We start from the raw sequence: 27,106 nt of genomic DNA on the forward strand, positions 1-27,106 counted from the left end.
GCACTGAATATATTCTTCAGGCTGTATAGAGCAAAACACAGTTTTAATAGAGAAATCAAAGTGGTAGGCATAATCCTCAAAGCATTTTTAATTTCAAAACAGCCAGAAGGAAAGGACATTAGTATTTTATCAAAATATTACAGCCACATGAGAAAGAAAAAAAAAAAAAAAAAAAGGGGGGGGGGGGGGGTGATTTTTGGTAAGTAGGTTGGTAGGTAGATGTGAGAGTGAGAGAGTGAGCATGTTTTTCTTTTTTCTCCTTTAATGAAATTCCTCTTTAAGGCCATCTTTGAAATTGTGTGTCACCTGAAGGAGGTGAAGATGACAGTGTTTTTGTGTATTTACTATTAGCTGACAATCATGAGTGGTTTTTTGAAAAGAGTTTCTCAAACTATTCCCTTAGGAGAAGCAGTAATAAAATACTACAAAACATGCAAAACTGTATTCATGGAAAATTGTGCATCGAGTATTAATAATAATAATGTTTCCCATCCGGATTAAATGGATGGTTTGTAGCGCCCCTGAGAACAGTATCTCAAAAACAAAAATAGACAGTCATACATCACAGACCAAGACAGGCCATCAAAGACTTGCGTGTGGCATGGTAAACTGTCAATAACCATATCAACAGGGCAGATTCAAAATATTTCAACAAGATATTTTTCATAAATGTTAATCCAAAGGTTCTGGCTGCACCTGATCAACTGAAGCTGTCATATTAGACATATATTGTTATAGTTTCTTTTTCAAGATGCGAGGACAGCAAATTAAAAACAAAATTCAAAATTAAACTTCAGCTGATTTTTGGCTTATTTAAATATACATTTAAATTACTGCAGTTCGACTCTTCAAAGCCTTCATATTCTAATCCACAAATATTCAAAAGATTGTTACATACAATCACAGCCTTTTTTCCCATCTTTATTCTATAGCTAGGCAGCTTAGCTCAGTACCGCTTGTGTCCAGTGGCAGCCTTTGATAACATTTTATGCAGTCTCTGAGCATGAAAGGGAAAGAATGTAGTACTGTGCAGCTCATTCATCCACAGTTCATGTCATGCTATGGTAGAGAATCGTGATACAGAATGAAGCAATCACAAATGACTAAAAAATTTTAACACAAAAAAAAAATACAGCCACAGAAAAGTAACAGCTGATCTCTCAAGTGATTAAAACACTCTAAACACAAAAATGACAACACATACAGACACTTTCTGAACAGAATTTATTAAGAGCGAAATGGAAGCCTTGAGTGTGTGCACTTTTCTTGTGTGACCCTGAATCGTATTCTGGCTCCCTAAACTGGTACTCAGACATCAAAATCTTGAGAAACTCCTGATTTTATGTGAATTTACAAGAACAAAAGTAAATTCAAACATTTAAACTGTGTATTTTGTTTGAGGACAAAGGAAACACATTAATCCTTTAATAAAAACCTGTGTTACCATAAGATCTCAAGGTGAAGATAGAAATGCATTCAGAATATGGATACACTGTATTTTTGAGTACAGAAAGACAGATACATTTATTTGTCCCCAGTAGGGAATTTGGCTTGCAAGAGAAGTCACCTGACATTCATACAACCACATAAAAACAAGCACATCAACATAAAAAGACAGGCACACAATGTGCAGAGACTTTCACTCTCCTTGGATCTTAGGGAGGATTTTCACCAATTTGGCAACGTATGTGTCACTCACGTTCAGAAATTTGATGGCTTGTGGAATAAAAGGTCATTTGAACTTGTTTTGTGAACATAGTTGAATAACAATGCTGTGCGTGTGTGTGTGTGTGTGTGGTAATAGTTTAGAGGAGGCAAGCAGATGTTTCACATCACTGACAGTATGGGTAAGGGATCTAAAGCTTTGAGGCAAAGATAAGGCATAAATAAAAACCCATGTTTTATAAAAGGCAACAAAGTTATTACACATTTTTTAGTTTCTAATTGTTGCAGTTTCTTTTAGAAATTTTACTTTAAAATATATGAAAAAGTTATGATTTTTCTATACATAGGAAATAACATACGATAGGAAAAAAGAGATTTGAAGTCAAATTAGATAATTTACAAAACTTTAAATTACCAGCCTTTTGTCACATTTTAAGAAATTTTAAGTGTATTGTCATAGTTGTGGGAAATCTGGACCCAAAATTCAGACTCCAGGACAGGATTTAATAGACTTGAACAAACCTATATTATATAAGGCCACAAATTCAGTTGACTGAAAAAAGCAGGGTTCAAAAGTAATCTAAGCAGTTAATACACAAGATAAACACTTAGGCACACACAACACACACAGAACAAGAGACTATCAAAATAAGACAGGAAACTAGCACTGAGACAGAGGCTACGATACATGAGCTTGGTAGGCCAAAGTAAACACAAAGACAAAACTAACTAAATGCAGGAGACATCACAGAAACACAGACTAAGCATGGTGAATATAGGAAGACAAGAAAAACTTAACAACTAACAAGATCAAAATGATAACTTTTTTGACAACTTTTTTTTCAAGTGCATGTTGTTAATGACATTTACACACTTTTCCACCAGTTTAAATGTACAACTTTTCAGTGCCCTTTATACTTGAAGCTTTTAAATAGGACCCGAGTGCTTATTCTACCACTGCAACTGATACAATATCAGTTTCATGACATTACTTTAAAAATAACTAAAAAATGGATTATGGATAGATAACTAGTTATTTGAAACTTTTAAACCTACCAGTCCCTTAAGAAGACAGAACAGTCCATCTATTCTCCAGCTGTTCTCCTTGACATTTCTTATCTGGTGCTTCCTGACTCATCTTTCCTCCCCTCTTTCTTACACACTGCTGAATTTGCACAGATTTGTCACCAGGTTTGGAAACCTCTTCCTCAGAGTCACACCACAGCTGATTTGGAGCAGCAGGTTTCTCAGTCTGTCCTGATTCTGGATGCTTGGAGTCCAGGATTAATGGTAGGATTAAAACTTCATTTTAATTTGAAATCACATGTACATAATTTGTATTTTTAAATCACTGAGAAAAAATAAGAAAGAGACAGGACAGACAAAATACTGCAGAAATATTGGGATTGATAACAAAAGTGGGGTAAAACATTATAAAATAGCACAGCCATATGTGCAACCTACATCTAGTAAGTTATCATAGTTTCTGCTCCTTAATCCTTTTTGATCACAACTGCATTGCTGGTAAGTAATTAACATAAAGGGAGAAATATGGAACAACTGAACAGAGAGATGATAAAACAATAAACCTGAAAGATAGAAGTTTGGGTTACTGAGAGAAAATGTCATGATCTTGCCCTCAGGAAACATTTTTAGTTTTGTGTTCTGTTTGTGTTTTAAGACTGGGATGGATACGTATAAACAAAGCTCTAGTACAAGCTTTTATTCTGTGAATTTCCCATCTTCCTCAGTGCAATAATTGTGCTCATCTCCTGGGTTAAGACCTGCTCAATGAAACCCCACAAGCTGACTACGGCTTTGTAGTTGATCTTTAAGGCAATCAATTCTCTGCGCTGTGAAAGAGAAACTGAAACCTGACTGGTGTTTTTCACTTGGTTAAGTGAGTCCACAGCACAAATTCAGTGCTGCAGCTCCTTTGTTATTGTCTAATAACTGGCAAATTAAGCATAAAATTTGGACTCAAGTCAAATTTCTGTGAAGCAATTATTGAAAACCCATTCCAGTGTTCTTGTTACCAAAGCTGGGAATAAACAATCGGTATATTCCAGGGTTTCTTATACAACTGACCTGTTAAGGCACATAGAAACCAATAATCGTTTATCATCAATGAAATCTGAAATTAATTGTTTTTAAATCTACACAGAAAATACAAAATGATCTATCATTTGTAGAAATGCATTGTAGAAAATGGACACAATTTCATACCTTAGCTATAGCTTTACATTCTGTTTGCATACCCTACAAAAAAGTTAAGATGCAGAAAACTAGAAGGTTTAGACATGAGAAATTTAATTTGCTGTGAAATTACATGATAATACTTCAAAGCTCAGCAAGTGATTACTTTGTCCTCCAAAAGAAAGCTTTCTATTATTTGGCAAGGTCTTGATGCCCATTCGAAATCATGAAACAAATTACTTTTAGGTCTTTGCCTTCATAACAGATTCATAAGAAATAACAGTGTGATTGTAGAAATCATTAAGATCTGTGTGAAAAAATAAAATAACTTAAATTTCAATTTGTTCCTTATTTCTGTATTTCTTTGTGGACTTGGATGGTGTTTTTGACCAGGGGCATTAACATGGTTTGTTAGGTTTTGCAACCTAAGGCAAGTTTTTCAAATCTCCAAGCATCTAATATCTACCTGAGGTCTGGGAACTTAGAAACTATGTAGTCCTACAATGTGAATAAAAGAGATAAAACAACTGTTTAGTGGGCATGTGTTTTCTCAAGATAGATGAAGAGATTAATTAGGTGGTAAGACGAATAGAGGTTTGTCTGTGAGCTGAATAGGGCATTTTTGTATCGCAAATGATAAAATACACAAATTTCAGAATACTTGCAATCAGTTTAATTTTATTTATACAGCACCAGTTCACAACAATAGCTATCTGTTTTATATTTTAAAGTAAACCTCCAACAATATTTAAGAAAGAACTCCAGTGATCCAATGATCCCATGAGCAAAGATGGTGGGAAAGAAGAACTCCAGCAGAACCAGGCTCAGGGAGGGGTAGCCATCTGCTTTGTTGGGGAGAGAGTGGAAAAAGAAGCGAGCATACACAGACCATGGACAACAGACTACAGACTGCAGGAGTGACACAAAAGTCAAAGACATGCAATTATGGTATATAAAAGCACCAAGAGTGAAAAGACAAGAGTGGCAAACAAATGCTCAGTGCATTATAGAAACTCCCCAAGAAGCCTATAGCAGCATAACAGGGTCAACTAATCCAGACATCACAATAAGCTTCATCACGGGGTAAGCTTTGAAAATATGCTCAAAAGTATAGAAAGTGTCTGTCTCCTGAACCCAGACTGGGAGCTGGTTCCACAGGAGACAATTTGTGTTACATTCAGTGCAACAACTCTTCAATTCAACCAATTCAATTTGATTTGTTATTTCAGCGTTTTCTTTTCATTTTTAAGTGCTGAATGTCTCCATATAAAGATATTTTCCTTGCCTAGTGATGCACCCTGTTGGCCATTTTGTATATAACATTGCACAGTTTAAGAACAGAAATAAAATATGAAAGGCAGGTAGTGAGTAAATCGTAGTATCTGAATAAGCTAGATTATATCACATATAATTATGGTGGTAATGATGTAGTTACCCTCCATAGACAAAAAATAGCTAAGGAAGAACAACATGATTTGTGGCAATATCAAATAAAATATAATAAAATAAACGCTGCAATATATGTAATCAGTGTAATTCAGCTGTAAGAGGCTCATAAATAACTTAGCGCACTTAACTTTAACATTGTTATTCATAGAGTTTAGTAAAACTGAAACAAAGGAACATTATTTTAAAATATGAAATTGGGTCACATGCACATGCAATAGCATTCCTGCACAAAGTCATGTTTTCTTTGGGTGTGAGATGGTCATTACCCCAGTAAAACCTGCCACTTCATCATAATATATGTGGTTATGAGCACATATTTTTAACAGGCTTGTGCTGTTGATGCTGGTTTGCTAGATGAGAGCGGCAATAAATCATAATATTAAATGTCAGATATCCCATGGGACTGTCAAAACTCTCTGACATCAAATAGTTAAATGAAATATAACCAAAACTGAAACTCCAAATGGTGCAATTGCTCACTCAGCTGCTGCTTTTTCCAGATTCACTGGCTTCATTGGGCCATGTGTGTAATTCTGAATCATATCGTCTGTTATTAATGTCAATCAAAACTAGTCACTATGATCCAAATTGCTGATGTGCTCAGCTGTGGCTAAAAAAAAAAAAACAAAAACAAAAAACTGTTTGAATTTGAACTTATTCAAATATTGGTGATTTTATAGTTTTTATAGCACAATTTAAATAATTCACAGATATCTTTTGTAGAGCAAAAATATACACAAACAAACACTGAAAACAGAGCAACAAACTATTCTAAATATGAGCTCTGCCTTTTTCTGGATAACAGAACTGACAATGGGTAAGGCTCTGGTCACAAAATGAGAGGAAAGTTTAAACCCAAAAGCCACATTCAGGAGGTTATTTACTTGGAAGTCACTCAGCTGTTTGCTGTAAAAAGATTTAAGTGCAACAAGGAAGAGGAGTAGTCTGCAGCATTCTGCCATACTGCTGATCATCTCTCACCCTCAGTCATTCCAGTCATACCAGTGAGTGAGGATCTCCTGCTTCTTTATAAGACGGCGTGTTGCCATGGCATCGAATGCCAGCCATATGTTGGAGGCTGCCCTGGAGCAAATGGATGACATTATTGCTGGTAAGAGGTCCCTGCTCATGTTATCTGAAATTCAAAAGACTTCCCAGTTTGTAATTGCAGGCTTGCGTAAAACCAGATATATTCACATGATTTGAGTGTGAGTTCTTCACATCTTTGCATAGTAAGAAGAAAAACAAGTTAAAGATAAAGATAAAAGAGTTTTAAAGCATTTGTAGAGCATGAGAGACAAGTCTAGAGAAAGTGAAAACAGTTCTAGTTTTTATGAGATAACAGCTTTGCCTCTTTTTGCAATTGTCTTCCTAATTCTTTCTCATACTTATGCAATTTTAATATTTCTCATCGGTTTGAAAATCTCACAGCATACTAAATTCAAACACCACGACTTACATTTTGGCTTCTTCCCAACTGTGTTTTCTAGCAGAGGTGATACATTTGAGTCGCTGCTCTTTGTCACAGCCATAGTGGTGCTGTTGCAAAGGGTCAAAAAACAAGGCTCTATTAATAGAGGTGGCGGCTCGATCATTATCATGCTTCAGCGAAAAACCATTTCACGTGCAATAACTAATGATCACACTCTGTCAGCAGAAACCAATATTTACAAAGTTACCATCTGGCCATGTCTGCCATATGTCCTGATGTATTATTGCCCTTTAATTTAACTTCAGATATTATATGTGGAAAGCAACTTTCTGCAGTTTAGACATGGTGATTACACTAACTGCTACTACATGCTGAACCTCTAATTTGTGGACTTAAGAAGCCACAGTCAAAGTATGATGCTATTTACATTCAGCAAGCTGCATGAGAGCATATTAGTGCCCTCAAGAGGTCATTTCTGGAACTATTCTTACTTGCACTTCCTAGAAACTTTGACTTAATCAGTTGTGTACTAAGACAAATACCCAAGAAGTTAGTAGGATGGTTAAATAATTAAGGTGTGTGAATGTTACAGTATTGATTTCATGTGTCCCTAGGGAAAATGGGGGAAGGCCTGTTCATTGCTCGTATGCAGTTAGATGTCAAAGATTATCAGTCTCCAGAATGCAGTCAACAGTTGACCCTTCCCCCACCCTTGGATCCTGTCCTCAAGGCTCTTCAGCTGACTGAGGCCCTCAGGGCAGTGCTGGAGGGGCAGGGGAATGAGGAAGGACAGGATGCTCTCAGGAAACAAGTATCTGATGATACTGCAGATATTATATTAAAATGGTTGGGAAGAGGTGGGGTGAGTACTGATTCCCAGGTTTGTCACCCATCTATAACAGTTATAGAACACCTCACCTAGCATGCAAATCCATAGCTCAGTATGAAATATTTACAAGTTAATGTCTAAGAGAACTGAATTGATAAATATACTAATATTTTGACATGGACTAGCGCTACAAAGAACATGGATTTTATTAGCTGCATGATTTGGCTGTCTTTGATCCTGGCCATCAGTACCTGGAGGGCTTTTTCCTGTCTGTGAAGAAGTAGTGAGCTGGAAGCAGGATCTTTAGCAAATGGCACTGTTAATGAGATCCAGAGCTACTGGTTAAAGCACAAGCAGCTGCTCACTGTTTTTTGGTTGTTGTTTTCTTTTTTAATTCTCCCTTATCTCCTTCATTTCTTTTTCTGCAGTAGTTGTCTGAGTTGTCCTTCAACAGTTTTTTCCCTCTTTTACTATGCTTCTGCTGAAGTTCGATATTGTAAACTTTATGCTCTTGTTCCCCTTCAGTGTCCTATAGTGCCCCCCTCCCCTTCTGCTTTGCCTGTACTGACTTCTTTCTCTCCACCACATCTGACAAGCATGTGTGGCAAAAAGTTTCCTCTCCCCTGTTCCCCTTTAGGAAGCCCCACAAAATTAGCTAGGCTGGAAGGTACTTAAGACAGTGCAAGAGAATACTGGAGACAAGCAGAGAGAAGTCCAGAGAAAGGAAGTCAGGGCAGAAAAAGATGAATGATCATACATGAGATGCAGAAGAAATGCTGAGTTGTGGTAAACACTGTAGCAGTTTGAGTACATGTGTTAGAGAAACAGGAGAAAGAAAGAGGGGCAGTTAAAAAGAAGTACAAAAAGGGAAAAGAAGAAAGAAAGGGAGTACAGCCAACTGGCATAGTTTGACTTATTCAGCTCAGCTCTAAGTCTCAGGCAGCCCAGACTCCAAACCACACGGACCTAGATCCTCTCTGCACACTCTGCAACTGCAATGTGGAGGCTCTATAAAAGTAGGAGATAGAGAGTGCAGCACAGTAAAGAGCCATTCTTTCAAAACGCTATGGATTTTGTGTTCTGGTTTCTACCAGGGGCTGAATTCTTTCAGTTTTTAACATTAAAAGTCAGACCTGCAGTGTAATGGGCCTGCAGAATGGAGTATGATATTGATTTCTACAAACATTTTGCCTGGCTCAGAAAGGTAAGATGTTTTCCACTTGCATGTCCACTCTTCTTACTTTCATACTGAACCAAAATTGCAGGGTCTTGTTTGTTTATTTTCTTGCAGTGTTGTTGCTTTTACAGTATAATTGCCGTTGCCATGGTAGATAATTTGAGGGAAGATGTGTTTAGTTTTTGAACTAAGGAGGTGTGCTGCAGAACACATGCCGTCTTAAACACACAGGTCCCTTGTGGAGCAGAAAAGGGGGCAATGACTATGAAGCATTAAAAATACCAAATGTCTTTATCTGGTATGTGATTAGAAAAATGTTTTCCATTTAGTTTAAGTGTGACTGTTAGAAAATCTTCCAATTTTTCAATGTTCCGTTTAAAAAAAGTTGGTTGCAAAAAGTGTTTTTAAGAAGCTAAAAAACACTTTTACAGAATCTTTAACAGTGAAGCAAACTGAGGTTGACTAGTGAGCTTACTTCTGTGTCATATGTTAAACTATTTGAGAATAATAAATGGATAAACAGGGTGAGATCATTTCCTGACTCTTTAACCTATAGAGTCTTTGGATAGCACATACCATCTTGCTTCCATTAAAGTCATTACTTATCACTGCCCCCATTTGGTGAATTCTTACTGAATTCTTATAGGAATCCTTTTCATGCCAATCCTACAAGCTAATCATATGTTTGGTATTTTTTAAGAATCTGCAAGGGGAAAATTGGTGATCTAAAAATGTTTGTATAGCTATTACTAACGTTCATAATACTGTGTGAAAATGCAATGTTACTTTCAGCTTGTTTTTGCATAAAAAACAACATAACATAACATTTGTATCAAAACTATGAAAACACAAAGATTCAAAAACTAGAAATGACTGCTCACTTTTGAACACTGTTAAAAGAAATTATTCTTCCAGTTACTCCCAAGATAGCCTCAAAAAGTCTTTTTTTCTGAATGTATCAACTATAATCCTGATTTGAAGCTTCAGATAGCTTCAGTAATGCTATTTTTAAAGAACATATATGGACTTTTAACACCTGGAGATAAGTTTCAACGCTGTGTATAGATCTAAACAACATGGAGACCATTCATATCATTATCATGGCATTATTTGTGTCATGTTGAGGCTGTGTGCAGGCAGTAGTGATGGCAAGGAGGATCCAATGCGCAGACACTCAGAGGAAGAAAGCAAACTCAAACTCAGATTTATTGCTAGATGGTAAACAGAGAACTGCCAAAACTGAGAATACAAACACTAAACTGAAAATAACAATAACCTGAACTGGCAGACAGATGACTAGAACAAACAGCATGAAATGTGGGTAGATCACAACACTGACACAGAGAAACACAAGGCTTAAATACACAGAGGGAGCAATCAGGGAATGGGAAACAGGAGGGAAACACAGCTGGGGCAAATCAGGGCTGACGAGACCAAGGAAGCAAAACCTGATACAATAACACGAGACGCAGACTTTCAAAGTAAAACAGGAAAAATAACACAGAGATGCAGACTTGACACGGGGATACAGCAGAAGGGGAGACAGCAACTATGGATCACAGAGAGAAAACCAGAATACTAAAACTCTAACAATACCCACACAGAGAACCTAAACTAAAAATAATCCTATAACCCATAAGACAAAGCTAGAATAGAATGAAATAAACAAAATCAAAGAACCAAAAACACAAAACACTGGGTTGACGACCCAGGCACCCTAACAATTTGTTCCTGTCCCAACACATATTTTAGGAGAATGACCTGAATGTCAGGGTTGTATTGTTTTAACTTAACACAATTAATCAGGCCAGGAAGCAAGAAGACTGTAAGCAACATGTTATTTTGATATATTATCCTTGCAGGTAAAAAAAAAAAGAAGTCTGTAAATACATTCAAATATTATACTGCTAAAAATATGATGCGTGGACTATTTGAAAGACTATACTTTTTAAAAAAAATAAATTATCACAAACTGCTTGAGTTTATATACTCCAGTTTAAAAAGTCTGTACAAATAATGTCCCTATGAGTATTGTTGAAAGGCTTGATCTTTGAGTTCATTTGTTTGCTCTTTACCGCGCTTGTACACTAAAGGTTCTGAATTATCCCTGACTAAACAGAACTCAGACGTCAGCCAACACTTCCCCCCAGTAATCAGCTGGTAAAAAATGTTCTACACAAATGTTAATGCTAGATAAGAACTTTTAAACCTATTACAGTCTTTGCACACATTACACACATTAGACACAATACAAAGTGTGTGTGTACGTGTGTGTGTGTGTGTGTGTGTGTGTTGTGTGCTGGAAGACAGATTTGACCCACTGTGCTGCTACTCTCACTTAGCAGTGTAACCAGTGAGCCTAACTGCTGCCCTGTATTCTGAAGGTAAACCTCCATTCAAACGCTAACAGTGAGTCTTACCAGGAGCGTTTGTCCCGTCTGGAAGGAGACAAAGAATCACTAATTCTACAGGTACAGAAATTTCTCTGGATGCTTTTCACTTGTTTCATGCATCTTGAACACATCTCCATTGGGTTCTGTTTATAAAATGTATATGACCTATGAAAAGGTTGTTGCACTGGCAACATATTTAACAATAAAGTTGAATCACTTCCACACTGTATGATTCTGCATAAAAAAAGAAAAGAAAATGGGCACATGATACCGCACATTCAGTAGGAAGTAAATCTAATCAGTGCTCGTATCAGATAGCAGTGTTAGAGAATAGAGGTGAGAGAAGGAAGGTGAAAGGACAAAGGTAGGTCTCAGTATTGTGTTGGAAGTGTTGCGTAATTGTGTTTTTGTTCAACTTGTGGGTGAAGTAACAGTTTCAAAGTGGGTTTGGTGCTGTTACAACACTTGAATGTCTTGTTCTGTGTGATCTGTTTGCCAGTGAATGTGTAGGTGTAGGTGTGTTTAGCACTCAAGACTGCTCGGCAAGTGTGTCTTAGACAGGTTGAGGCTAGCACCTTTGTGTGCTGTAGCTGTGTGTGAGAGAAGTCAGATGCCCTGTTTGTTTCTTCAGCCCGCGCACGAAACATTTCTTTGGAAAATCCGTTCTAGTTGGCTGGTTGGGCCAGCTTTTTGGCATATGATTAGCTATTATGTGGCCTTAATAGTTTCTCTGCAGATTTAAATTTAACCTGGTTTCTGCTGAAATTGCTGGAGTCACTGAAGTGTGGCAAGCACAAAAAAAACCTTCATTTCTTTGAAAAGGAAATGTTTACACAGTTTGATCTGGCACAGATGTGGAAATGTCAACAAAAATGAGCAGCAGTCATTAACTGAGAAAAGCTGATATTAATAAATAGTGCACTGTGAGAAACTTTGTAGTAAAAGAGAAAATGTGAATCCTGAAGAATGCTAGGCCCAGGCTGTATTTGTGTGATAAAGTTCACATCTAAGCGATGTTAAAACCATTTTATTCTCCAGCCTTTGCTTAGAAAACACATCCTCATGTCCAATATCTTTCCATCCACCTTCACAAAAACACACAGGTGAGTGTGCTGACAGACCAGGTGGAAGCGCAGGGGGTGAAGATCAGCGATTTAGAGAGTTCTTTGATGGAGCATCGGCACAAACTCAACTCCACAGAGGAAATGTTACAGCAGGTATTCAACTGGCCTTAAATCATGCTCATTTTTGTCAAATCCTTCTCTGTACTAAATACTTGACTTTTATTGCTGGAACAAAATAAGGTATGAAAAGTTATTATTTCAATACTGTTACCCCTATATAATTAACTGGGACAGGGCCTCAGACTGTCCCTCTATCGTTTAATTAATTTTTTCTCATAAACTTCAGAATGTTATTTGGGATGAGTTCAGCATCATGGAAAGAAATTCCTTACTCAGATTCCAGTGCATCTGGCTGCAGATTACCCCAGCAACCAAAATATTTAGGACGCTCAGACTCATTCCAGGACAGCGTCTCAGAATGTCTGTCTGGTTCCTGCAGGGCCAGACTAGTCGGGCTGGGCAGGTGATCATAGCATGAGTAGCCACACCCCTAATCTATAACCACCAGAACTGCTTGCAAACAGGCATTAAAAGAGTAAGAAACAAAGGGAGAGGAGACGAGAGAGAGAGAGAGAGAGAAAGAGAGAGAGAGAGAGAAAACAACAGAGGGAGGGTGGAAGGGACGAAGAAAGGAACAAATGAGGAAGGAGGAACAGCTGAAAAAGGTGGAGAGATGGGCTGGAGAAAAAAGAAAATGAGGTGGTGCTCCTTTAAGAGTTACAAGTGTACAAGTGTGTATACTTTCAAGGACTTTGTTAAACAGTGGCGAGAACACTGAATGGAATAGACGTATGAAAATTTACTGAAACCACAGCATCCATGAAAGGAATACACTTTGGTTTCCTTTACTTCATGCAGACATTGGAAAATGAACAAGGTAGTATGTTTTATTCTTATATTGCAGTGCAAGCTCCATTCTACTGTTTCAGTCAGTTCTGACAAATTGCAAGAGTGCCAGAAGTGTTTCTTAGCTACCTGATTAGCTGTGAATTTGATTTGCAATGTCTACTTGTCTGTGCCATGCTGCCCGAGTGTGCAGAGTATCAAAGGGCAGCCGGGAATGGTTTCTTGGAGACATGGTCATTATGAGGCTTTGGACCTGAGCCGCAAATCTCTTTCTGGTGACAAAGCTCTAATATTTTCCATGTGCACTCTGGAAGAATTTCAGATACTTTCCAAAGTCAGCCTTTTAAATGGATGTATCCATACGTACAGTTTGCCTGCCTCCGATGATTATTTCTAGGCTTTAAGTGATTTAGCACCTGCTTGACATCAACCAAATTAGTTATACATCTGCCCGCATAGTCTGGCTTGACTCTCAAGCCTGTCAGCCATTCAGCACAGACTTTCGCAGAACCATTTAGTGGCAGCCTCTCTTAGCACTGGGTTTGATAGGCAGCTGTTTACAGGACAAAAGCACCTGTTGAAGATATTAAGTTATTTTGATGTTGTTCAAGGATGTTTGGCATGCTTTTGCCACCTCTCTCTCTCTCACACTCTCTCCACCAGTGCTGTGTGTTTTGAGTGAGCTGTGAAATGGGCATTATAAATAGTGGTCATGGGTTGTGTATATTTAGCCTCTCAAACAGCTTCTAAAACCAGAAGGGACTGTCATTACAGAGCTGGTAGTTCGCTGTGTCTCATGCTTAATGTTGGCTTTGTTCAGTAAGTATTAAGGGGATAATGTATTTGTGTATGTCTGTTTGTGTTGCTTCATGCTCTTGCTGAATGTTGTTGATGACAGGAACTCCTGCATAGGGCGTCACTGGAGAACCAGAAGCTGAGTCTTATGGGGGAGGTGTCCTACCTGAAACTAAAGCTGGCAGACATGGAAGGAAAACAGGGCCATGGGGGTGAAAGGCAGCACAAAGCAGAGGTATGGCTTCTCACTAAATTAAACAGGAAAATTCCTATCACCAGATATTTACACTCCAATTAAATGTACTTTTTAAAGTCAGCAATGTAAAACTTTGTCGTTTTCTCTTGGATAATATATACCCAAAAGCAAAAAGCAGCCATATTAAGCACGACCAAAAGTTGATTCACTTGTTCAATTTAATTGGTAGGCTATCAATCATTTCACCTTGTAAATGGTGGGGACAGGAGTAATTAGATTATCTAAAATCTTCATCAGCTTCTACTTTACTTCAGTCCCTGGAAATTTGAACTCTTCCTGGTATGACGAGATAAACACAAAAATCTGCTTTGTGTTCTGATGGATCTAGCCTTGAAGTCTGCTGCTGATTTTATGGAAGACCGTAAACACATTCTGGACAGATGAAAGGAAACATTAAACCAAAGCCCAGCTCTGTTGTTCCTGGGAAAGGTCTACAGGAAAAAAAAAGTATCCAAGGAGTTTAATGTTTTTTTGTCAGTCTCAACTGAATCCTGTATTTGCTTAAGGCTACTGTGTTAGGTTACCAATAGACCTCTGAGCATTCAGTGTCGACTTTAGAAAGAGAAAGCAGGGAAAGCAGGAGTGTTACTAGACAGGATACTGTAATGTATGTAGTTACTGTCAAAACACTCCTGGTCAAAGACTCTTTGTGTCCTCAGGTTAGAAGACTTCAGGCATGGTGGATGACAGGCCAAATATGAGTGTGTGTAGGCTTCGGCCCAGAGAATTTTATTCTTAGTGGTGTCTACTGGTTGAGTAGGTCCTTCTCCCCATATTGGAAAAAAGATCATTTGAAGACTTTTGAATTTTGTAAAGTTTGTTATTTCTAAGCAGGAAAAAAACCCACAGTAAAGCACTATGTGTTTTAGCAGATTGCAGTTTTTAACTAATTTACAGTTACGTTTTTAATTCTCACTTGCTTTTCTAAATCCAACTTTCCCAGCTGCTTAGAATAAATAGAGTAGAAATAAATGTACTTTAATGGTCTCCCACGTGCTGCCTCTACTACACAAACATGCCCACACATATTCATGCTTCTACACATGCCTCCTTGCTGTAGAGCCAGCAAGCTCACAGTTAAATTTAGCCATCAAGGCGCTCTGGATCATCTGTCATATCCGCTGTACTGGACCTCAAATGAGACTTCCTCTGTCCACAGTCCCAGCATAACTCGGCTGCTTGGCTGCTTTCTGAAGGAACACTGACAGGCATCACCTCTGAATTATTCACCCCTACTGAAATGTATCATTGCAAATAACAATTTTGTTTTTGAAAATGGCGATATAGTTATGATCAACATAAATAGCTGCTTAGCAATGCCCGTTTGAAAAGAGACTGACACTGGGAAACCAACCAATGACGTATGTTTTTCAAAGGTTTAAACATGTATTTATTGAAGACTACATATGTACCTGAAATACATCAAAAAATGTTGAAAAGGTTAATTTCTACTAATATATACTGTATTCACACTCAGACAGACAGATACCTGCCCCACAATTTTTCATCTTTTCTTTCTAAACATTTCTCTCAATCTTTTTCTCTCCCACTACATCTGGCAGACTGTAGTGAATTTCATTAGTGAGCTGCAGGAGCAAATATATCAGTTTCAGAAGGAAATCAATAGCAAGATCCAGGAGAAAAAGGCCCTGGAGATCCCAAATGACAGCAGGCTTCCTGTGGAGTGCCCCGCTGAGTCTTCTGAAAGCCAGGATTCAAACCTGGGGGTGCCATGTGACAAAACCTCGGGGATAGTGAACAAACTGGAGGACACTCCAAACGGGGCCGATGGAAACACAACTACCCTGGAAGAGGGCAGTTCAGATGCAGAGCAAAAGTACTACTGTGGAGGAGAAAGTGTAGGCATAGCTTACTTGCATGACTTCTGTTGTTGCGTACAGCATGCGTTGTCTTACTCTGGTGTGTGGGATCCTTAGGTTTAGATGCAAATGAAACCGCTCACCAAACATCCTCAACAGCATTTATGTTGCTATAGAAAAACCAGCAAAACTAATAAGTGCCTGACACGGTTAAGAGCTGCATTTACTGTGCTGTGTCTTGTGTGAAAAAAAACAAACAAACAAAAAATAAATAAATCCTCTTTTAAAAGTAAAATAATTTTTTTTCATTTTCTCACACATTCTGTTACAGGGCTTGCTTAAGGAACTCAGGATTCTCAAGGACAAAGTCGAACACCTGGAGGATCAGAAGTTACAGTACGAGAAGAAACTCAAAGCAACAAAGGTAAAAGAAAGTTCAGCTATGTGCTGTGTGGACGTTGCACTACACCATCACTTCCCAAATTCCACCATTAACTGTCCACTCAGCTTTCCTAAAAGCTGTCCAATCTGATGTTCCTGCCAGTTAAGTGAGTCATTCCTTTTTGCACATGTTCTCCCATTCTCAGACACCTATGTTTATTTGGGAACTCTGCAAGCTATTTTACTTTCTAAGTTAAAGCATGATAGAAATATACCTAATAATAGCTCTTTAATCATTATTGTTGTAATTTGGAGTGATTTAATGATATTAACTTTTTAGACTTTTCCCATTTTTACTTGCTCTCACCATTTGTCCTCTATTATGATAAAATCTCTACCACTCCCATTATTTTTACATCTCTCCCTGTGTTTTTTTTTTTTTTGCTATGTTTGTGGTACAATAACTATACACGTCTAAATGCTAAATATGCCTTGTTATGGTGTCAACTTGTTTGGTCTCCTTGCAAATCTGGTTTCAAAGGGCACGTCTGCTAATTCCCTTATAGATCTATTCGTTCACAACAGACAAGCTGCTGCAAATGGTAATTGGCAAGCTGTATAGTTACACCTTGACTGGCTTTAGGGTATTTATTTCTCAAGGGAGGCTGACAATAATTATTATAATTTAATATACTCTTATTCAAAAACATATTGCAACCTGCCGAATAGCATAATGAATAAATGCTACATTTTATAGAAACATTTTTCCTTGCAGTTCTCAGGTGGACACTTTGGTTACTAGCATCAGGGCCAAATGTCCTGATCAGTATTTGAGATATGAAGTTTATTTTCCACTGCTCATTTGCTTCCACACGCATGCTGATAGAAAACACAGGCAAACAGATCAGCTTGAGTCAATTTCATTACCATCTGTGTGTTCCTTCTGTAACTTGCTTCAAAACAACCTATAAACTCCAGATAGCAATGACCTAACATTTGGTACTCTAAACATCAGAGAAGTGATATTTACGTGCCTTCTTGTGGGTTTTCATATATAAGCAATGGTGGAAAAAAGTTTTGGGCTTCACTCGAGGACATGTGCTGACACTTAAACTTGAAATGCATACATACATCTTATTTTTATGAATGTGGAAATGTTTTTAGGTGTTAATCTTTAAAGAGCACATGCAGTACACGTCATCTGCTGGCATTTATTTCTCGCTGTGTGTTACCCACAGGCAGAGATCAGCAGCCTTCAGCAGCTCCTGCACAGTAAGAACGCTGAGATTGAGAGCTTGCACTCTCAGCTGCTGGCCAGACCCTCTTTAACCACAGAGAGCACAGAGAGAGGTAAGCAAAGCTGCCAGCCTCAAGCCCTCAGCCGACCTGCCAACAACAGCGTCTCACTCAAAGTTACCCAACTTGATAGGTGACACAGTTAATGACTCTTGTTTGCACTTTCAGTTAAAGTAACAACTATGGAAAAAGCCAGTCTCAGCCCTAAGTAAACTGTCTTATGAGTTTCTGTCTCTCTCTCTCTCAGAGGAGTTGTACAGGAAGAGACTAAACACCAAATGTAAGCCTGAGCAGTACATAATGAAAATTGTTCTAAACCCACTGGCCATGTCTACTTTTGATCTCTCATTTATTTCCCTTCTTCAGACATGCTTCTCTGTTTCATTATCTTTCATTTCCTTCTGCTCTGAGGGGGAGTTTTGACAATCATCAGCTTGTTTCCTCAATAACTTGATGCATCTCTCCTCCCTTTCACTTCTTTGTTGTCTTTATCGATTCCTGAAGAAATAATATTTTTGTCTGTCATAGATAACTGCTTCTCTGGGCTACTTGCTTGGTACAATCATGGTCACTTACTAGCAGTCTTGTGCATATGATTGCAAACGCTGCAGCAAAAGTGCCTGTGTTTGCGTGCCCAGATGTGTCTGTGACTAATAATAACAACAACAGCAACAATAAATCTATCAATAACAATTTACTTATTAATGTGCAACATCAAAAATAAGAATAGGAAATAGTGTGATTCCAGTGTAAAAAATTAATTTGGCAGAGTTTTTACACTTGATGCCTTTCTTGAACGGGACCCGAAAGGGATAAAATTTATGAAAAAGCCTTACGCGATAAATGAGTCTTTAGAAGTGATTTAAAAGAAGACACGCTTGATAGTTTTTTGTCTTTGAGCGTGTGGTGGAAACAGGTTCTGCCTGAGGATCCGAGGCTGCGCACCGGTCGGCATGGGAAGAGCAATTTGAGTATAGATTCTGGGGTCAGGCCATGAAGGGCTTTAAAGCTAATAAGTAAAATCTTAAAATCAATACTGGGCAGTAGTGTGGAGTCATTAAGACTTATGCAATATGTTCAGTTTTCTGGGTGCTTGCAAGAGGTGTGGCTGCTGCATTTTGCACTATCTGAAGTCTATTTAATGCTTTCTGACTGAAACCTGTTAAAAGACCAATACAGTGAAAAGATCCAAGAGGAAATAAAAACATGAATGATAGTCTGAATGTCACTAAAACTCAGTATTAATCATATTCTCACAATAGGTGGTCACAGACTCAAACTATGATTGATGGCTAAAAAAGTCTTCGATGAATTTAAAAATAAATGGTTGGGAGAACTCTCGTGATGAATAAATCATTGATTTATGTGTTTGCGCCTTTCCTCGTTTTCTAAATAACTATATGCTACTAAAAAGATCTATTCATATCAAAATTTATATGACACGAGCAGAAGCCTATACAGATTTATAATCAGTGTTGGGGTTTCTCCTTATAGATCAAGAACTGCAGAAGCTTAGGAGTGGTATGAAATCACTGGCAGCTGCCAATGATGAAAAGGTACGTTTCTGGTGACCTGTAAACCTGTCCTTTCCCAGCTGTGATCATAGAGTAAAAGCTACCATCTGTATTGTCATCAGTTTACTGTCCTACAGGCCTGTATATGGATATGCTAACATCACTGCTTCTTCGAAGCTTATAGTGTAACAGTTTTTGGGCTGTGTCATTTGAAGAGGCAACACCCCTTCAACCATTTATAGCACAGAGGGGCTTTTGTATTCTCCCTCCAAGTGTATTTTCGACTTTAAAGACCCACAGACATTGACTTACATGTGGCACACCAGCGAAGACACACACGTACCCACACCCTAAGGCAGGCCATTTCAGGAAAAGCCACACTTAAGCAGGCCTCATTCTGCCAAGCCTAATTTTGGAGTGAGCTACATTAAGAGAACCATAGCAAAACCGGGCATGGGCACCACTTCAAAAAACAAACACTCCATGCAGCTGGTTACCACAATCTCTATCCATTACTTTGATCTAAAGGCCATATGGTGGAGGAAAAACATTTGTGCAGTATATCGGTCAGTAACTGGATGAAGCAGGTAGTCCATATGGGTGTTTCCTAACCTTAAATAAACATCTTAATTGTGTTTTATGGACTTTGGACACTTGTTACCTTGTTTTCTGCAGGACCGACGTATTGAAGAGCTCACTCTGCTCCTGAACCAGTGCAGACAGTTCAGAGAGGTCTCTAGTAAAGCAAGGCAAGGTAATCAGCTTACTCAGTGCTTTATCATTCCCTTGCAGTGCTTATATTATGACGCGTCAGTGTGATGAAGCCCATCATGCGTTATTGTTTTAAAGAGAAATGGATTCTACTGCTTGAGTGGAATACAAAATCCTTCTCTTTGTTACTGTAGCACCATCTGCTGTCCGCACATTGTCGAATGGCAGGAGCCTGTCAAGCAGCAGTGAGGAAGAAGAGCAGGGTCTGATGAAGAATGGTGACACCTCGAGTGCAAAATCGGAGGATGTGAAGTCTGAAGTGGGTGCAAAAAAATAAATTAATCTGCTGGTCTCAAAAGAGCTGATCGATTAGTTCCTTAAATATTTCAATATAAGCACAGCCTAATTATTTTAATTGTATATTAAAATGTTTATTAACCGCAGGCTTCGACAAACAGTTCTGCATCCCAGCAGACATCGATTTCATCAGTCCAGAAAGACAGCGATTCCAGGTAGTGCAGCAGCTTTTCATTAAAGGGTCATTCCAATATTTCTTAGGAGGACTGAATTTATCGATTGTGATTGTCTTCACAGATCAGAAGTACAGACTTTATCAAGCAGCATGAATGACATAACAAATGGAAGTGCGCAAAAGGTATATTTCTTAAAATGTGATACAATTCATATGAAGAATGTTTTAGCTCACAATGCTTCCCTGCTTAGTTCTTTTATAGTTTAAGATCTGCTATACTGTTTCTGATGAACGCATAAGAGAATCACAATTAACTATACATTTACAGATGTATTTATATTTATATTCACAGATTTCTTTTATCATTTAGAAAAGTCACTGTCTTTTCTGTTTGTATCTACTCTGTTCATCCAGACTGGCCCGAGTGAAATGAGAAGTCACACGCTGCCTGTGAATTCCTCTCTGTCAGAACAAAATGGGATCGGAGACAGCAGCAGTGAAATACAGAGTCAAAGGTCTCCAGCTGGGAGTGAAGACGGAGACTCAAGCCAAAGTAAATCCCAGCATATTAAATCAAGTTTTCCTGACTCCTGCTTATGGTTATTTATTATATAATGGCTGGTGTTCTGTAATGAACCTTGGTGTACTGCAGAATCCGTTCTCCATTTCTATGGAGAAGGCGATAGCCTTGTAATTCCCATGAGTAAAGGCGGTATTCATATTTGGAGGAAACCACTTTATGTCGACCAGGCTACTTTTGATCATAGCTAATTGCAGAGCCTCCTGACAGAGCAGATGGATCATGGTATAGACTTTCATACTGAGCACGCCCTCTCTCTTGCTCTGATTGACCACATTCATCCCAGCTCCACCCATCCACAGCATGACTGACCAATTTTAACTTGAGCCCCACCCTGATTTCTCTTTGCTGCAGTCTGCAGGAGTGAGATGACTGTCTGTAGCCTCTACCTCTACCATAAAGATCAGACCTTGTAAAATTTAGCCTCTAATCCCTTTCTTTTTCATGGGGCATTAACTGATGAATTATTTGCTGAACTCAATGGCCTGTATCCTGAGTCTCTCTACTGAATAGAGCACTGTGTAGCAGCCGGCCACCCTGCATGCACCACTTTGCTCTTAATGTCCTCTTTGCTATGAAAATGTAGGAAAAAAACAAAAAGCTTTTTATGGGTTTTTACTCAGTCACCACCATCATCATCAGGAGTTCAACGCTGATCGTGCCAAAATTACAGGAAACAGCTTAATCATCCATAGAGGCAATCAATCAAATGTGACTTATTTGGCAGGACTACAGTGGAGCTTTGTCTGCTTATATTATCAGAATAAACTCAAATTTTCAAATGCATCTTTAATTTTTTTATGGTTTAACTGGCCATGTAGAAGACACTTTGGATCATATTTTTACTTTGTAATTTACATAACATTTACTGTGGTTTTTGTATCCTCCCAAAGGAAAGCCAGAGAAAGGTGATGACAGCACCTCAAGTGACACTTCCCCTGTTCATTCTGGCCAGCGAGCTGTGGGCTCACCAGAATACATGAAGAATAACAGGAGTTTCAAGAGACTCTGGGGAAAGTGAGTTTGGGAGCATACATAAATACATCAAATACACAGTGCATTAACCTAAATGACTGCCAGATAGCTGGAAAAAAACCAACAACTAAGAAATGCAAAAACGTTTGATTGATTTGGACATTTATGATTGATTGATTAACACATTAAATTATGTGAACATGGCATGTACCCAATGGTTTATAGGATGTATGTCTTAAATGTACATATATATTTATAAAAAATACTTGTATGCACTCTGCCTTATTTCTTTACTTTTAGACTTTTTTTTAGCTGTTACTGGAAAAAGGTGTTACTGAATTGATAAATTAAATTTACAATATATTCTGTTTTTGCTATTCTGTTTTCTTTTTTGGATTAAAAAAAATACATGATAACTGTTTCCAGTCACATAAAAAAGATTTATCAAACTCTTGCAGTCCTGTGAAACTAAGTACACCCTGTGATTTGGTATATTATTTGAAACAAGAAACAATAACTTCACATTGTTGTTGAGGAATTTTGGCACATTCTTCTTTACAATGTTGCTTTAGTTCATTGAGTCCTGTGGGCACAGCTCTCTAAAGGTCTTACCACAGTATTTTAGTCAGGTTAAGGTCTGCACTTTGGCTGGGCCACTGCAGCAACTTGATTTATTGTTCTTTTTCCAGCCATTTTGTTGGAAATTTGCTGCTGTGGTTGGGTCATTGTCCTGTTGCATGACTCACTTTTGGTTTAGCTTTAGGTCTCAGACAAATGACATTACATTTGTCTGTAATGGAGGAGTTAAATCATTTTGTGATCAATGCACTTGACTGCTGTAGACCAGCAAACTACCTAAACTTTTCCCTTTTACAGAGGTGCTCACACTTTATTATGAGCAGCTAGTCCAGTCCATTTGATAAACAGCATCTGGCTGTTACTGGCCCTCTGGTTACTGTTACTGGTTTCTATGGAAGCAGTTGAGGTGTACTTACTCTTTCATAGGACTGCATAGAGTACCTTGAAAGCTTTCTTTTCAACATAACTGTATATTTTAAAAACATTACTTTGAGAATTAATAACTGGCAGTGTTTCCAGTCACATAATTTTCTCTTCTCCACACAGACTTAGAAGAACACAGTCTGGAGGCCTTCCCGCTACAGATCCAGATTCTGGGCAATTTAGAAGAGGGGGACTGCGTGCGACTGCTGGTCCCAGACTGACCCGAACCCCTGAATCATTTGACTCAGCACGGTAAAACGCTATCTGATCTTGTAATACAATATTTTAAGGGTTATGTTTGACCCTTGTAATTTGCTGTTTTAAAATATTCTGCTGTGGTTTTCATGCCACATCCTCTTCATCACCATTTCCCAAATGGCTACAATGAAACACGACTATTGGCTAATTTGTTGTTTAATAAAATTACCACAAATACTTGAAAATATGGCAATTAAAAAAACCTTCTCCTAATAAAATAACAATTTTTAACGTTCATTTTTAAAACTTCTTTCCTATCAGTGATATGAATATTCCATTCAGCCAGTGGACCAAGGAGCAGGTGTGTGGCTGGCTAGAGGACTATGGATTGGGCCAGTACGTTAGTCTCTCCAGACAGTGGGTTGAAAATGGACAAACACTTCTGTCTGCCACACCTCAGGATTTTGAGAAGGTCAGAATATAAACCCCTTACAAGCTATTTACATAAAAAACCAAATCTCAAATTTTGAAATAAGTTACACTCTATATCATAAATTAAAATTCATTTTTATGTCTAAATATTAGACTTCATCAGAATTGCACGTGTAGAGAAAATGAAAATACCTCAGTATTTGTGTGATAAGACAAACTGTTCTTTGTAACCTCAGGAGATGGGTCTGAAGAATCCACTGCACAGGAAGAAGTTGCAGCTCGCTCTGCGCGCATTCACCACTAAAGCTATAGAGAAGTCCTCAGAGCTGGACCACATCTGGGTCACCCGTAAGTCTATTTGTGTGGAATTATTTCAAATTCTCAGGCTTATGTGTTCACATGTAAATCAGATCTACAAATGCCATACCAACAAGAATATTAAACCAAAGAAAACAAAAACAACTGTAACTGTAAATGCAATTTTAACCTTCCCTCTAAACTCTTAAATGTCTTCTAACTAAGCAGTTCCAGTGGACATGCTTTAAACATGTGAAGCAACATTAAAGTGAATGAATGAAGTTGACGGATTTTGTTTTGAATTTTACACACCAATTCAGGCTGGCTGGATGATATTGGATTGCCACAGTATAAAGACCAGTTCCATGAAGCTCGAATAGATGGTCGGATGATACAATATCTCACAGTGGTAAGGATTAATCTTACACATACTGCTTTAGATTTTCTGTAATTTGTGGCCTGCAAATGCATTCATCTGGCTTTAAAATATAACTTAAAACCCTAAAAAGTGCATTATAATGAATTGACAGATTTTCTACTGTGCTCATGCTTATATGTCTTTTTTGTTTTCCTGTTCGGACAGAATGATCTCTTGACTCTAAAGGTTACCAGCCAACTCCACCATCTTAGTATTAAGTGCGCAATTCATGTGCTTCATGCCAATAAATTCAACCCAAACTGTCTTCGACGTAGGCCAGTGGAGGAGGTAGGACTTTTGAAAGCTGTGTCCCTCAAATAGAGTTTCCGAGTGCTGTAGAATCAACACATTATGTTGTTTGTTTGTTTGTTTTTTTTACTTTCCTTTGTCACCTGAGTTTATGTAACAATTACTCTACTTTTTCATGTTATCCAGTATTCTTTGCAAAAAAAATTGTAAATCTTAACAGCTGAAGCTCAGATATAACAAGCTTCTATAGACATTTAGGAGGTGATGCTCTGGCTGATGTAATCGCATCCATTTCACACAAGATGGCGACAATTAGTTGTCAAATATTTGTCAAGATAAAGCATCTAATTTTATATCTGCTTTCAAAAGCCTTCAAGACTATTTGTTTATGTATTTCTTTAATGTGCTTAGAATGAGTTTTACACACGTACATGTATAATAGAAGGTGGGGTTTTTTTTAATTTCTTTTTAAATTTTGCTTTTAGAAACATCCTCCTCCTTCCGAAGTAGTGCAGTGGTCTAACCATTGTGTGATGGAGTGGCTGAGAGCAGTTGACCTAGCTGAGTATGCTCCTAATCTACGGGGCAGCGGTGTTCACGGTGGACTGATTGTAAGTCATGTAAATTTGTGATTCGTTTCTTTGTGATCGTACCAGTTGTATGTGCTTATACTAGATGGGAGCAGAGAGTTCATTATGTTGCCTTTATCTTTGGCAAACATAGATTCTGGAGCCTCGCTTCAGCTCAGAGACTTTGGCCCTGCTTTTAAATATTCCTCCGCAAAAGACTTTGCTCCGTCGTCATCTCGCAACTGCATTTTCTGCTCTGGTCGGGCTTCAGGCCATGCAGGAGAAACGAGAATATGGCAATGCTACGGGCCATGTGCCCCTCACTACAACCGCAAAAGTAAAGGTAAGAGCACTATTTAAATCAGTGAAATACTATGCAGCCTATAATCAACATTATTTGTTAATACATTGGCCTTTTGTGTGTTTTTAGCCGAAGAAGCTGGGCTTCACTCAATTCAGTCACCTCAGAAAGAGGAAGCCTGATGAATCTGCGGACTATATCTGCCCGATAGACAGTGGAGCACTAACAGTAAACGGAGTTTCTCGCCTGCCATCTTCAGCACAAAGGGGCCTCAGCCCCAGGTTGGACAGACAGGCTGAGCGGGAGGAACAAGTGGGTATCAAAGCTCAAACTAATGGCCCCAAACAATAATTAAAATGAAGCACGGAACGCCATGCTGCCCACCCCACATATATCTAAGTGACTTCATAAATCCAGCGGAAATTCTAATGCAGACATTTACCCATGATGCATCTGCTTTGTGATTTGCTGAAAGGGCTGTGATGCAGTATTTAGCAATTGTTAATTGTTGTTAATGTTTATCTAATTAGATAATATTCATCTTAAGAAGGTGATGATTAATGCCAGTGTTTGAATTGTTTTAATAAAGCTACTCTGCATTCCTTATACAGTGGAATTCCAAGGCTTACAATTTTGCTTTTAAGCATTTTATCAACTATTTTGTATGTAGACTTCTTTAGACTTAGTAAGAATAATGATGACCTTTTCTTGTTGCACATGTGGATTTTTGTACAGTGTAATAATGGATCAGCTACCTTCAAAATGTTTAAAGTTACCTTTAAGGCTTCTGTATAAATCTGATTAAACATTTTTTTGCAGCTTGAAATAAGGCTTGTTGGTTTATGGGAACCTAGAACCCAATTTTGTCCTCATTTGCAGTAATTAAAACTTGTATTATATTTAATTTAAAAAAAATGATCCATAACACTAGTTTCCAATAATTTGTGATGCCATCTGATACTTAAAGACTTAAAGAGACTAAAGACTGCCCAGTAACAGTCAAACTTTAATAAGAAACAAGGAATTGATATCAGGAGAAAGTCTGAATATTTGTTTTAATGGAGCTGATAATGGTGCAATAGTGCATGTTTTGATTTTGTTGACGATTTAATAAATTCATCAAAGAACTAATGTTCTCTATATTGGAGTAGTTGTATAGTTTTCACACAGTTAAAATATTTTTTCTAAAGCATCCTCTAAAGCATATATAGGGGTAAATATATGCAGTCATTGTGAAGTAACTGTTATCTGCAGAAAAATTTTCTGTGGCTTTATTGTAAAGTCAGAATAAAATAAAATGGAAACTCTGTAAAGTTTCCATGGCAACTATTTCTGACCCGCCCCGATTCACGAACCACCCATCCCAAAACTATTGTAATAATACCTTAGGAAAAGGGAAATCCATTGTCTATTAATCTTGAAGATCAAGATGCTAACAATGTTTGACTTTGATGCAATAAAATTGAATTGAATGCATCTATGGCTATACAACTAAACAACATTTATGCCTTCATCTGTAGGTTCAACCAAACTAAGGCTGTGGTGATATAGCAGCTCACAGGTGATGAGTAACTGCCTAAATTCATCTAATTCTGTCTTTTTTCTAAATGAGACCTAGAAAGTGACAGTGCTGGTCAGAGTTCCAAATAAAGTCTTAATAACTGACTCAGTGTTGGTGTGTTTGCACACGGTTGCAGAGCTAGGGAATTCACTAGGATTCTGCCAGCAT

At 38.0% G+C, this 27,106-nt stretch overlaps 1 protein-coding gene across 8 annotated transcripts; it reads left to right on the forward strand.

The window, feature by feature from the left end:
* The first annotated feature begins 6,342 nt into the window (after positions 1 to 6,342).
* On the forward strand, positions 6,343 to 26,853 carry ppfibp2a (PPFIA binding protein 2a). 8 transcript variants are annotated; one of them, XM_004539409.4, is made up of 24 exons: positions 6,343 to 6,421; positions 7,357 to 7,604; positions 11,133 to 11,219; positions 12,245 to 12,358; positions 14,010 to 14,141; positions 15,725 to 16,021; positions 16,314 to 16,406; positions 17,602 to 17,713; positions 17,907 to 17,939; positions 19,154 to 19,215; positions 19,849 to 19,927; positions 20,079 to 20,203; positions 20,329 to 20,396; positions 20,479 to 20,539; positions 20,771 to 20,909; positions 21,830 to 21,953; positions 23,037 to 23,165; positions 23,433 to 23,583; positions 23,780 to 23,891; positions 24,161 to 24,249; positions 24,424 to 24,546; positions 24,993 to 25,118; positions 25,231 to 25,419; positions 25,507 to 26,853. In XM_004539409.4, exons 1-24 carry the CDS (start codon positions 6,358 to 6,360, stop codon positions 25,726 to 25,728), a joined length of 2,979 nt encoding a protein of 992 aa, XP_004539466.2. In that variant the 5' UTR covers positions 6,343 to 6,357; the 3' UTR covers positions 25,729 to 26,853. The 8 variants fall into 8 exon arrangements, with proteins under 8 accessions (XP_004539466.2, XP_004539467.2, XP_004539469.2 ...); XM_004539410.4 differs by lacking the exon at positions 17,907 to 17,939; XM_004539412.4 differs by lacking the exon at positions 15,725 to 16,021.
* Positions 26,854 to 27,106: the final 253 nt, after the last annotated feature.

Source organism: Maylandia zebra, linkage group LG1, assembly GCF_041146795.1.
Source record: "Maylandia zebra isolate NMK-2024a linkage group LG1, Mzebra_GT3a, whole genome shotgun sequence".
In the NCBI taxonomy this organism is placed as follows: Eukaryota; Metazoa; Chordata; class Actinopteri; order Cichliformes; family Cichlidae; genus Maylandia; species Maylandia zebra.